This window comes from Macaca fascicularis, chromosome 16, assembly GCF_037993035.2.
Source record: "Macaca fascicularis isolate 582-1 chromosome 16, T2T-MFA8v1.1".
Lineage (NCBI taxonomy): Eukaryota > Metazoa > Chordata > Mammalia > Primates > Cercopithecidae > Macaca > Macaca fascicularis.
Window position 1 is genome coordinate 64,526,527 of NC_088390.1, and position 12,897 is coordinate 64,539,423.

The 12,897-nt window shown below is 44.8% G+C and overlaps 1 protein-coding gene across 3 annotated transcripts in view; it reads left to right on the forward strand.

Annotated features, from left to right (window-relative positions):
* The window catches only part of DHX8 (DEAH-box helicase 8), a 45,401-nt gene that overhangs the window by 11,213 nt on the left and 21,291 nt on the right, over nt 1–12,897 (forward strand). For all 3 annotated transcript variants that reach the window (XM_065531622.2, XM_005584358.5, XM_005584359.5), the window contains exons 9-12: nt 1,954–2,041; nt 4,968–5,065; nt 6,061–6,208; nt 11,445–11,626. In XM_065531622.2, the coding sequence (XP_065387694.1) occupies nt 1,954–2,041; nt 4,968–5,065; nt 6,061–6,208; nt 11,445–11,626 (516 nt within the window). The remainder of the gene's footprint in view (nt 1–1,953; nt 2,042–4,967; nt 5,066–6,060; nt 6,209–11,444; nt 11,627–12,897) is intronic.

Here is a 12,897-nt window from a genome sequence, read left to right on the forward strand (position 1 = left end):
CTGACCAATGTGGTGAAACCCTGTCTACACTAAAACTACAAAAAATTAGGCGGGCGTCGTCGTGCGCACCTGTAATCCCAGCTACTCAGGATGCTGAGGGAAGAGAATTGCTTGAACCCAAGAGGCGGAGGTTACAGTGAGCTGAGATCGTGCCACTGCACTCCAGCCTGGGTGACAGAACAAGACTCTGCCTCAAAAAGAAAAAAAAAAAAGTGAAACTCTTAGGTTAGTGCCTGGCATATGGTAATTACTATGTAAGTCTTCATTATTTTTTTCTTTTTTTTGAGACAGAGTCCTACTCTGTCACCCAGGCTGGAGGACAGTAGTGCGATCTCAGCTCACTGCAACCTCCGCCTCCTGGGTTCAAGCGATTCTTGTGCCTCAGCCTCTGAGTAGCTGGGATTACAGGCAACCACCACCACGCCGGCTAATTTTTTTGAATTTTTAGTAGAGACGGGATTTCACCATGTTGGCCAGGCTAGTCTTGAACTCCTGACCTCAGGTGATCCTCCCACCTCTGCCTCCCAAAGTGCTAGGATTACAGGCGTGAGCCACTGTGCCCAGCCTATTATTTTCATCTTTCTTCACTAAATATCATAACCGTGGTGTGTCAAGCACCATGCATAGCTAGGGCTATAAAGATGAATATGTCATGGTTCCTATGCTTAAGGAGCTCAAAGTCCAGTAGAGGAGACAGATCTAAACAAATAATTGTGAGGGGTTACGTATTTTTTACTTTATTTTTGAGACAGGTTCTTGCTTGCACTGTCGCCCAGGCTGAAGTGCATTGGCGTGACCATGGCTCACTGCAGTCTCAACCTTTCAGGCTCAAACCATCCTCCCACCTCAGCCTCCCAATTAGCTGAGACCCCAGGCACATGCCACCATGCCTGGCTAATTTTTAAATTTTTTGTAGAGACAGTCTTGCCGTGTTACTGGGGCTTATCTTAAACTCCTGGGCTTAGCCGGGCGTGGTGGCTCATGGCTGTAATCCCAGCACTTTGGGAGGCCAAGGCAGGTGGATCACGAGGTCAGGAGATCGAGACCATCCTGGCTAACACGGTGAAACCCCGTCTCTACTAAAAATACAAAAAATTAGCTGGGCGTGGTGGTGGGCGCCTGTAGTCCCAGCTACTCAGGAGGTTGAGGCAGGAGAATGGCGTGAACCTGGGAGGCGGAGCTTGCAGTGAGCCGAGAGCATGCCACTGCACTCCAGCCTGGGCAACAGAGCGAGACTCCAAGACTCCGTCTCAAAAAACAAACAAACAAAAAACTCCTGGGCTCCAAGTGATTCTCTTGTCTCAGCCTCCGAAAGTGTTGAGATTATAGGCATGAGCTGCTATGTCTGGCCTACATATTATATAATAAATGTACCAGAGTGCTGTGGAAACAAGGGAAGAGCAGATAACTCTTCTTGGAGATGATACTTTTGAGCTTATACTTTACAGCGCCATGTTGGAGAACCACCTCCCCAACCCTGGAACGGGACATAGGACATTTGAGGTCCTGACATCGTGGGTCAGAGGAGAAAGAAACTGGGTTTCTTACATGAAACCTCTGTAATTAACTCTCCTAGAAAAGAAGAGTTTTGGCTGGGCATGTGGCTGACACATGTAATCTCAGCACTTTGGGAGGCCAAGGCAGGAGGATTGCTTGAGGCCAGGAGTTTGAGACCAGCCTGGACAAATAGACCCTATTTCTAGAAAAAATTTAAAAATTAGCCAGGTATTATGGTGTGCGCCAGTAGTCTCACCTATTCAGGAGGCTGAGGTAGGAGGATTGGTTGAGCCCAGGAGTTTGAGGTGGCAGTGAGCTTTGATCAGGTCACTGCACTTCAGCCTAGGTGACAGAGCAAGATCCTGTCTCAAAAAAACAAAACAAAACAAAACAAAAAGAACAAAAAAAGTTTTGATCTTAGCAGGTTACAAATGCTGCCTTCTCTTCTTTGGCTAGATGATTGCTGCCAATGTCCTTTCCAAAGAAGAGTTTCCAGACTTTGATGAAGAGACTGGCATTCTCCCTAAGGTGGACGATGAGGAAGGTAACTAGTCCAGTTGGATTGAGAAGGATAATTGGCAAGTTGAGCCATTGGATTGGGTGATTTGCTTGTAGTTTAACCCAGTGGCTATTAATCACTTGCTCTTTGGATCTCACTACTCATCTCTCAAAAAAAAGGATCTCACCATGATGGAAGCAAGAAGTTCATTTTTCTGACAAGTGCTTATGTATTATTATACTTGTTGCTTATAATAATCTCTCGGCCAGGCGTGGTGGCTCATGCCTGTAATCCCAGCACTTTGGGAGGCCGAGGCCAGCAGATCACCTGAGCCCAGGTAAGCCTGGCCAAGGTGGTGAAACCCTGTCTCTACTAAAAAAATACAAAGATTAGCTGGGTGTAGTGGCGCACAGCTGTAGTCCCAGCTACTCAGGAGTCTGAGGCAGAAGAATTGCTTGAACCCAGGAGATGGAGGTTGCAGTGAGCTGAGATCACGCCACTGCATTCCAGCCTGAGTGACAGAGCGAGACTCTATCTATAAAAAAAAAAAAAGCTTTCAGGTTATAAAAAGTTATAATTGTATTTTTGGGTGTAAATTTGATCTCATATTCTTGGTAATTATTCTGAAAATCCTGGATCCACCTAGATTACCTCTGAGTTGCCCTGGAAACAACTTTTAACTCAGCCCATAATGACTTTTTTGAAATTATGAAGTCTTATAATAGAATTCTATAATTTAAATTATAATAGTAAGTGAGCACCAACGTGCTCGCCACCCAGCTTAAGAAGTAGAATTTTACAAGCACTTCTGAAGCCCTTATGTGCTCCCCTCTGCTTAGATCTTCTTTCGTCCTCCTAGGAGTAACCACCATCTCATATTTGTGTTAATTACTCCCTTGCTTTTCTTTAGTTTTACCATCTACATATCTATTCCTAAACATTATGTTGTGTTGCCTATTTTTGAACTTAACTCATTTTTCTTTTTTTTGACTTACATATTTTTTATATTTATGATGATATTTATAGTGGTATTTTATCCATTTTCATTGCTTTAGAGTATATATAAATTGTCTATAATTTATCCATTTTACTTTTGATGGACATATGAGTTGTTTCTTGGTTTTTGGTTAATCTTTGTGAATAATAGTATTTTGAAATTGCTATATTGTCTCTCAGTGCTTATGTGCAAAACATTCTTTTTTTTTCCTAAATACATAGACTGGGTAGGCCAAGTGTCATGGCTCAGCCCTGTAATCCCAGCACTTTGGGAGGCTGACTGAGATGATAGGATTGCTTGAGTCTAGGAGTTTGAGACCAGCCCTGGCAACGTAGCTATGCCCTATCTTTACAAAAAAAAAAAAAATTAGCCAGGTATAGTGATATGTGCCTGTACTCCCAGCCATTGGGGAGGCTGAAGTGGGAAGGTTGCTTGAGCCTGGGAGGTCGAGGGTGTAGTGAGCCGTGGTCATGCTGCTGTGCTGTAGCCTGGGCAACAGAGGAAGACCCTGTCTTAAAAATTACTGGGTAGTAAGAAATGTGTGTGTTTGACTTTACTGGGCAGTTCCAAATTGTTTTCTATTGGTTTCTGTACCATTTATACTTCTGCCATAAGCGTAAGCAAGTTCCGCCTGGTGTTGTTCAATTGTCCAACTAATTTTTTGCAAATTTATTATGGGTTAAAAATTATTCCATAATCAAAAAAAAATAAAAATAAATAAAAATTAAAAAAGCCGGGCGCGGTGGCTCAAGCCTGTAATCCCAGCACTTTGGGAGGCCGAGACGGGTGGATCACGAGGTCAGGAGATCGAGACCATCCTGGCTAATACAGTGAAACCCCGTCTCTACTAAAAAATACAAAAAAATAGCCGGGCGAGGTGGCGGGCGCCTGTAGTCCCAGCTACTCAGGAGGCTGAGGCAGGAGAATGGCGCAAACCCGGGAGGCGGAGCTTGCAGTGAGCTGAGATCCAGCCACTGCACTCCAGCCTGGGCGACAGAGCAAGACTCCGTCTCAAAAAAAAATAAAAAAAAATAAAAAATAAAAAAGAATTATTCCATAATGAAGTTGGGTGGCAAATGCCTTAGTACCATTTAGAATGTCAGGAGAGTATTTTCTCACAGGTTTAACTTCTTTCGAAAGTAGGTCTGATCAGTTGTTGGACTGGAGCACAAATGCCCTAGAAATGGCTGGCGGTAGGGGGAATAGTCACCTAGGTTAGAGTTTTACTTGTATTGCCATCCTTTGACCTGGGAAGCTTTTTTTTTTTGAGACGGGGTTTCATTCTCGTTGCCCAGGCTGAAGTGCAGTAGCGCAGTCTTGGCTTACTGAAACCTCCGCCTCCTGGGTTCAAGTGATCCTCCTGCCTCAGCCTCCCAAGTAGCTGGGAGTACAGGTGTGTGCCATCATGCCCAGCTAATTTTTTTGTATTTTTAGTAGAGATGGGGTTTCACCATGTTGGCCAAGCTGGTCCAGAACTCCTGACCTCAGGTGATCCACCCACCTTGGCCTCCCAAAGTGTTGGGATTACAGGTGAGAGCCACTGCACCCGGCCTTTTTTTTTTTTTTTTTTTTTTTTTTTAAAGACAGAGTCTCACTCTGTCACCCAGGCTGGAGTGCAATGGCTTGATCTCAGCTCACTGCAACCTCTGCCTCCTGGGTGCAAGCTATTTTCCTGCCTTAGCCTCCCAAGTAGCTGGGACTACAGGTGCCCACCACCAAGCTGGGATAATTTTTGGATTTCTAGTAGAGATGGAGTTTCACTATGTTGACCAGGCTGATATCAAACTCTTGACCTCAAGTGATCCTCCTGCCTTGGCCTCCCAAAGTGCTGAGGTTACAGGCATGACCCCCACACCCCACCAGGGGAAGCTGTTTTTGATAAAGATTGTTGGTGTCTATGGAAATTAATTGTTTTGGTGAAAATTGTTATTCTCTCTTGTTTATGGCTAATTCTTCTTTTGGGGGGACTTTTAGATGAGGACCTTGAGATTGAATTGGTTGAGGAAGAGCCTCCATTCCTGAGAGGACACACTAAGCAAAGCATGGACATGAGCCCCATTAAAATCGTCAAGGTGAGAACTTCTGAACCTTCAACCTGGAAATGTCAAGTGGACTTCTTTTTCTAAAGTAACGGGTCAGGTTATTAGATCTGCGTAAGTAGAATTTAGGCCACATAAAGTATTATTGGCTGTTAGCCAGGGTCTAGAATAATTTTGCTTTAAATGGAGGTTGGGTTGGCTTTATTGCTTTTGCCTGTTTTATTCTTTTGTGCTCCTTTTGTGTATTTTGGGTGGAAGCAGAGATAGATAGGAATGCTTAATCTACCATCATTGCCTTTGTATGGTTTCCTTAGGTCTTGAATCTTGCAGATTTAAAGGCAATTTTGAAGAATTTACTTGAGCAGTTAGGGCTGGCCACCATAGAAAGCTGTAGCACTGGGTGTTGGGGAGGGCAGAGCTGTGAAGGGAATCTAAACCAGAATCTATAGAACGGTAAAAATTTTAGGTATGGAAAAGGGTATCTTAAAGGTCTCCCAGCCCAGCACATATGTAATGCTTGTAATCCACACATACGATTCTTCTGTAGTGTTCTTCTCATGTGGTCATCTCATAGCTGCATGACATTGTTAGTGACAGGGAATTCACCAGCCCTTAAGGAGGTACCTTTCATCATGAGATGAGTCTGATCCCTACTTCTTCTTTAGGCAGACCTGAAACCTCGCTCACTGAAGTGTCCACATTGGTCTTAATTTTGGTTCCCGGGGTCATACAGAAAAATTCTTATCCCTTTCTTATGTCCTTCATACATTTAAAGGTAGCACATCATTCCTATCTCTTTTGGGATTCTCATTTTCAAACTAAACATTCAATTCCTTCAATGATTTATTATTGTCCTTGTTCATTTTATCTGAATGTGCTACGGTGTATCCATTTCTTTCGTATAGTCTGTTACACTGGTAGGAACTTTATTCCAGATGTGTTCCCATGTTTTAGTTTACAGGGGCTTAACATCTACATTTTATTTCATGGACATTTAATCCCTGTCGTTTTTTCTTCTGTTGCACCAGAACCCAGATGGCTCCCTCTCCCAAGCAGCAATGATGCAGAGTGCCTTGGCCAAAGAAAGGCGGGAACTTAAGCAGGCCCAGCGGGAAGCTGAGATGGATTCTATTCCCATGGGACTCAACAAACACTGGGTTGACCCTCTGCCTGATGGTAGGACCCTTGGAGGGGTGTACGGACCTTGTTTAAAAATCTGAGCCTTCCAGGCCGGGCGCGGTGGCTCAAGCCTGTAATCCCAGCACTTTGGGAGGCTGAGGCGGGCGGATCACAAGGTCAGGAGATCGAGACCACGGTGAAACCCCGTCTCTACTAAAAATACAAAAAATTAGCCGGGCGCGGTTGTGGGCGCCTGTAGTCCCAGCTACTCGGGAGGCTGAGGCAGGAGAATGGCGTGAACCCGGGAGGCGGAGCTTGCAGTGAGCCGAGATCGCGCCACTGCACTCCAGCCTGGGCGACAGAGCGAGACTCCGTCTCAAAAAAAAGAAAAAAAAAAAAAAATCTGAGCCTTCCAGAGCACAGGGAGGGGTCACTCCCAGCACACACTAAAAATTTATCCTTGGGTGGGGGGTGGTGGCTCATGCCTGTAATCCCAGCACTTTGGGAGGCCAAGGCAGGTGGATCACCTGAGGTCAGGAGTTTAAGACCAAGCTGGCCAACATGGTGAAACCCCGCCTCTACTAAAAAAATACAAAAATTAGCCGGGCGTGGTAGCATACATGTGTAATCCCAGCTACTCAGGAGGCTGAGGCAGGAGAATCGCTTGAACCCAGGGGTGGAAGTTGCAGTGAGCTGAGATCAGGCCAGTGTACTCCATCCTGGGTGATAGAATGACACTCCGTCTCGAAAAAATAATTTACCCTTGGTTTTTCACTTCAGTTAGAGCATGTTTGGTTTTTTTCTTAAACACATGTTTAAAACCAAAAATGTTTTAATAGTCATGGTCAAATCATTAGACTGAGTTTTTCTTCTGAATAACTTTAAAAATTTTACTATAGCCGGGCACGGTGGTTCACACCTGTAATCCCAGTACTTTGGGAGACCAAGGCAGGTGGATCACAAGGTCAGGAAATCGAGACCATCCTGGCCAACATGGTGAAACCCCGTCTCTACTAAAAATACAAAAAATTATCCGGGCATGGTGGTGTATGCCTGTAGTCCCAGCTACTCAGGAGACTGAGGCAGGAGAATCGCTTGAACCCTGTAGGTGGAGGTTGTAGTGAGCTGAGATTGTGCCGCTGCACTCCAGCCTGGCGACAGAGTGAGACTCCATCTCAAAAAAAAAAAAAAAAAATTTATTCTAGAGATAATACAGCTTTGAAACTTCCTTTTTCATATATTTTTTTGTGCAGAAATTTTAACTACTATATGTAGTCATAACAAATACTTACTAATTTAATTTGTGTTTGGCAATTGGAGATACAGATGTGAATTAAACAGATACGACCCCTGCTTTTAGACACTACAGCTTAGTCGGGGAAATTGATGTTAATTAAATAATTACCAAATAATTAAATTATGATCAGTGCTATGTGAAGAAGTACAGGCAGTGTAATTGACTGTGGTTGGTCACTTCCCTGGGGAAATTGAGACCCAAAGGATAAATGGGACTCAGTCTGTCAAGTGGGGATGGGATGGAGGTTGGGAGGTGTGTTCCAGCCTGAGGAGTAGCCCGTGTTGGGTTTGTGGGGTGGGAAAGAAGGAACTGAAAGGAAGCCTGTGTGGATGGAATAGAGAGAGCAAGGGGCATTGGTAGGGGATGAGATAAGAGCATTGGACCAGGGCTTTGTAGGTGGCATTAGGAATCTGGGTTCAATTCTTACAGCACTGGGAGATGTTGAAAAGTTATTTTGTTGTTGCTGTTGTTTTTGGTTTTGAGATGGAGTTTTGCTCTTGTTGCCTAGGCTAGAGTGCAGTGGCATAATCTCGTCTCACTGCAACCTCCACCTCCCTGGTTCAAGCGATTCTCCTGCCTCAGCCTCCCAAGTAGCTGGGATTACAAGCATGCACCACCACGCCTAGCTAATTTTTTGTATTTTTAGTAGAGATGAGGTTTCTCCATGTTGGTCAGGCTGGTCTCGAACTCGCAACCTCAGGTGATCCACTCACCTCGACCTCCCAAATTGCTGAGATTACAAGATGCCACCGCATCTGGCCAGATGTTGAAAGTTCTCAGCTGGCACATGGTATGACCAGAATTGCATTTCCAAAGGATGATTCAGGCTGCCCTGCAGAATGAGTTGGATGGGGCACATGTGATGATTTAGGAAGCTTTTCTAATAATTCAGAAGAGAGAGGATGGTGGCTTGAACATGGAGGTAGCAAAGAGGAGGGATGTACTTGAGAAAAGTGATTCGTTGAATGTGGGGTATCAGGAATGGTCAAAGATAACTTCCAGGTTTCTGGCATGAGCACTAGGATGAATGATGGGAACACCGGAGGAGAAATGGGTTTGTGGGGAAAGATGGTGAATTCCGTTTTGGACTTGTATCTGAGACAACTAGAGGACATCTTAGGTTGAGGTATCCAGTGTAGAATTGAGTATGAGAGCTCAGAATAGAGGTCTGGGCTGGAGACAGAAGTTTGAGAATTGTGTTAATTTAGATATCAGTTTGGCTGCATGTAATGAAGATTTAAATATTAGATTAGGTTCGACATGATGGCTCACGCCTGTAATTCCAACACTTTGGGAGGCTGAGGCCGGAAAATTGCTTGAGGCCAGGAGTTCAAGACCAGTCTGGGCAACCTAGTAAGACCTTGTCTCTTTTTTATTTTATTTTATTTTATTTTATTTTATTTTATTTTATGTTGTTAATGTTATGTATTTTATGTTATGTTATTTTATTTTATTTTGAGATGGAGTCTCACTGTGTTGCCCTAGCTGGAGTGCAGTGGTGCAGTCTCGGCTCACTGCAACCTCTGCCTCCCAGGTTCAAGCGATTCTCCTGCCTCAGCCTCCCAAGTAACTGGGACTACAGGCCCCCGCCACCATGCCCGAGTAATTTTTTTTGTATTTTTGGTAGAGACAGGGTTTCACCATGTTGGTCAGGCTGGTCTCGAACTCCTGACCTCCAGTGATCTTGCCCGCCTCAGCCTCCCAAAGTGCTGGGATTACTGGTGAGCCACCGTGCCCAGCCCTTGTCTCCAATTTAAAATTAAATTTTTAAAAACAACAAAAATAAAAACCAAAATATTGGCCGGGCGCGGTGGCTCAAGCCTGTAATCCCAGCACTTTGGGAGGCCGAGACGGGCGGATCACAAGGTCAGGAGATCGAGACCAGCCTGGCTAATACGGTGAAACCCCGTCTCTACTAAAAAAATACAAAAAACTAGCCGGGTGAGGTGGCGGGCGCCTGTAGTCCCAGCTACTCGGGAGGCTGAGGCAGAAGAATGGCGTAGACCCGGGAGGCGGAGCTTGCAGTGAGCTGAGATGCGGCCACTGCACTCCAGCCTGGGCGACAGAGCGAGACTCTGTCTCAAAAAAAAAAAAAAAAAACCAAAATATTAGATTTAAAGTAGAAGAAATATTCATTCATTGTTTAACAATATCATCTTCCATTTCCTCAGAATAAACCCATTCATTCCCTTTTACCCTTTAGTGAAATGTTCTTCGTGACCCTCCTTTGACCTCTGCCAAAGCTCACTTATTTAGTTAGTAGGCACAAGTATTTTTTCATAGCCAGCTTTTGGCATCAAATTTGTAAAATGTTTGCATATTCTAGAGAGCCACTAAAATTCTGCTCATTTTTTTTGCTCCTCAAGCCACAATTCCAAGGTGAACCTTGAAAATATAAGCTAGGTCCGGGCAAGGTGGCTCACACCTGTAATCCCAGCACTTTGGGAGGCTGAGGTGGGCAGATCGCTTGAGTCCAGAAATTTGAAACCAGGCTGGGCAATGTGGTGAAACCCCGTCTCTGCAAAAAATACAAAAATTAGGCCGGGCGTGGTGGCTCAAGCCTGTAATCCCAGCAGTTGGGGAGGCTGGGGCAGGTGGATCACCTGAGGTCAGAAGTTTGAGACCAGCCTGGCCAACATAGTGAAACCCCATCTCTACTAAAAATAGAAAAATTAATAGACATGGTGGAGCGCACCTGTAATCCCAGCTACTGGGGAGGCTGAGGCTGGAGAATCGCTTGAACCTAGGAGGTAGAGGTTGCAGTGAACCAAGATCACGCCATTGTACTCCAGCCTGGGCAACAAGAGCGAAACTCCATCTCAAAAAAAAAAAAAATTAGCCAGGTGTGGTGACATGCACGTGTAGTCCCAGCTACTCAGGAGGCTAACATGGGAGGATTGCTTGAGCCCAGGAGGTAGAGGTTGCTGAGCTGAGATCTCGCCACTGCACTCCAACCTGCTGGGAACCAGACCCTGTCAAAAAAAAGAAAAAATTAATCTGAGAGAAGCCAGGCACAACAGACCACAACAGAAATATCCAGAATAGGTAAACCCGTAGATATAGAAAGTAGACTAATGGTTGCCAAGGGGAAGGAAAAGGGAGGAATGGGGAGTAACTGCTAATGGGTACGGAGTTTTTTTGGGGATGATGAAAATGTTCTAAAATTAGATAGTGGGGATAGTTGCACAGCTTTATGAATATACAGTAAAACACTGAGTTAAACACTTAAAAAGAGTGACATGGAGGCCAGGCTTGGTGACTCACACCTATAATCCCAGCACTTTGGGAGGCCAAGGAGAGAGGATTTCTTGAGCCCAGGAATTTGAGGCTGCAGTGAGCCATGATTGCGCCACTATACTCCAGCCTGGGCAACAGAGCAAGACCCTGTCTCAAAAAAAAAAAAAGAAAGAAAGAAAAGTGTGACATGGTTTGTGAATTACATCTCAATGTAGCAGTTATTTAAAAAGGGGAGAGTGCTGGGCATGGTGGCCACGTCTGTAATTCCATTACTTTGGGAGGGTGAGATGGATGGATTGCTTTAGCCCAGGAGTTCGAGACCAGCCTGGCAACATAGAGTGACCTCTTCTCTTCAAAAAACATTTAAAAATGAGGCAGGAGGATCGCTTGAGCCCTGGAGGTCGGGGCTGCAATGAGCCAGGATTGTGCCACTGCACTCCCACCCACTTGGATGACAGAGCAAGACCCTACCTAAAAAAAAAAAAAATTCCAGTGTCAATCAGGTCTTCACTTCTCTCAGCTAACCTTTTTTCTGACATCACAGGTGTGTAGCACCACTTGTTACAGTCTGTTTCCCACTCCCTGCTGCCCCTTCTATATTCTTTTTTTCACATTAATTTGTTTCTTTGAGTACTTTTGATCACGGGTCACTGAATAGAGATGCTCCATGTTCAGTGCCCACCTGCCATTTTATTTTTTTCTCTGGCACATCTTGAGGTAGCTTGAGGACAATCCTAAGTTGCCTGTTTTCCTTTCCAGCGGAAGGCAGACAGATTGCTGCCAACATGCGGGGTATTGGGATGATGCCCAATGATATTCCCGAGTGGAAGAAGCATGCCTTTGGGGGCAATAAAGCCTCTTACGGGAAAAAGACCCAGATGTCAATCCTTGAGCAAAGGGAGAGCCTGCCAATCTACAAACTGAAGGAGCAGTTGGTCCAGGTGAGAAGACTTTTATGATGTATTGGTGGGCAGTAGGGTTGTTTTCTAAAAGAGGGATATTTTAAAATTGAAACTAACAGGACAAATATGTGCCTCCTTGAAGTGGCTCATCCAAAAGGGTTAAGAAATAAGGAGAAAACTTTCTAAATACTTTTTTAAAAAATGGGGCCGAGCACGGTAGTGCATGCCTATAATCCCAGCACATTGGAGGCCAAGGCGCAGGAGGATCACTTGAGCCTAGGAGTCTGAAACCAGCCTGGGCAACATAGGGAGACCTGTCTCTACAAAAATAAAAAATTTGGCGGGGCGTGGTGGCTGACGTCTGTAATCCAGCACTTTGGGAGGACAAGGTGGGCAGATCACGAGTTCAGGAGTTCGAGGCCATCCTGGCCAACATGGTGAAACCCCGTCTCTACTAAAAATACAAAAAATTAGCTGGGCATGGTGGCGCATGCCTGTAATCCCAGCTATTCAGGAGGCTGAGGCAGGAGAATCGCTTGAATCAGGGAGTCGGAGGTTGCAGTGAGCTGAGATTGTGCTGCTGCACTCCAGCCTGGCTACAGAGTGAGACTCTGTCTAATAAAAAAAAAAAAAAAAAAATTTGCCTGGGTGTGGTAGTCCATGCCTGTAGTCCCAGCCACTCGGGAGGCTGAGATAAGAGGATTGCTTGAGCCCGAGAGGTCAAGGCCACAGTGAACTGCAATCACACCACTGCACTCCAGCCTAGGCGACAGAGTGAGACCCTGTATCACAAATATTTGTGTGTGTGCGTGTATAGACACACATATGTATGTATATGTCTGTATATTTTCTTTTTCCTGGGGACCCTAGAAAAGTTCCAGGTGGGCAGAGTGTTGTGTTGCATGGACCAACAGCTCTGGTCAGTAATTAAAAACGAGGATACTCAGCCAATAAACTCACATGGGCAAGGCCTTTGCTTTGGTACTCTATATTCTGGAATTCCGATTTTAAGACCACTGAGCCTTCCTTGAGGTAATCAGGTTTACTAGTTTCCAGTGAATCCTTTCAACAATATCTTATATGTATAAAACAAGTACAAATATATGCACACACGCACACATTTTATAAGCATACTATATGTGTTTATAGGTGACAGTGATATATACACTGTTCTACATCTTGCTTTTTCCACTTAATGGTATATCTCAGAAATTTTGTGTGTGTGTATGTGTGTGTGTGTGCGTGTGTGTGACAGAGTCTCGCTTTGTGCAGGCTGGAATACAGTGGCATGATCTCAGCTCACTGCAACC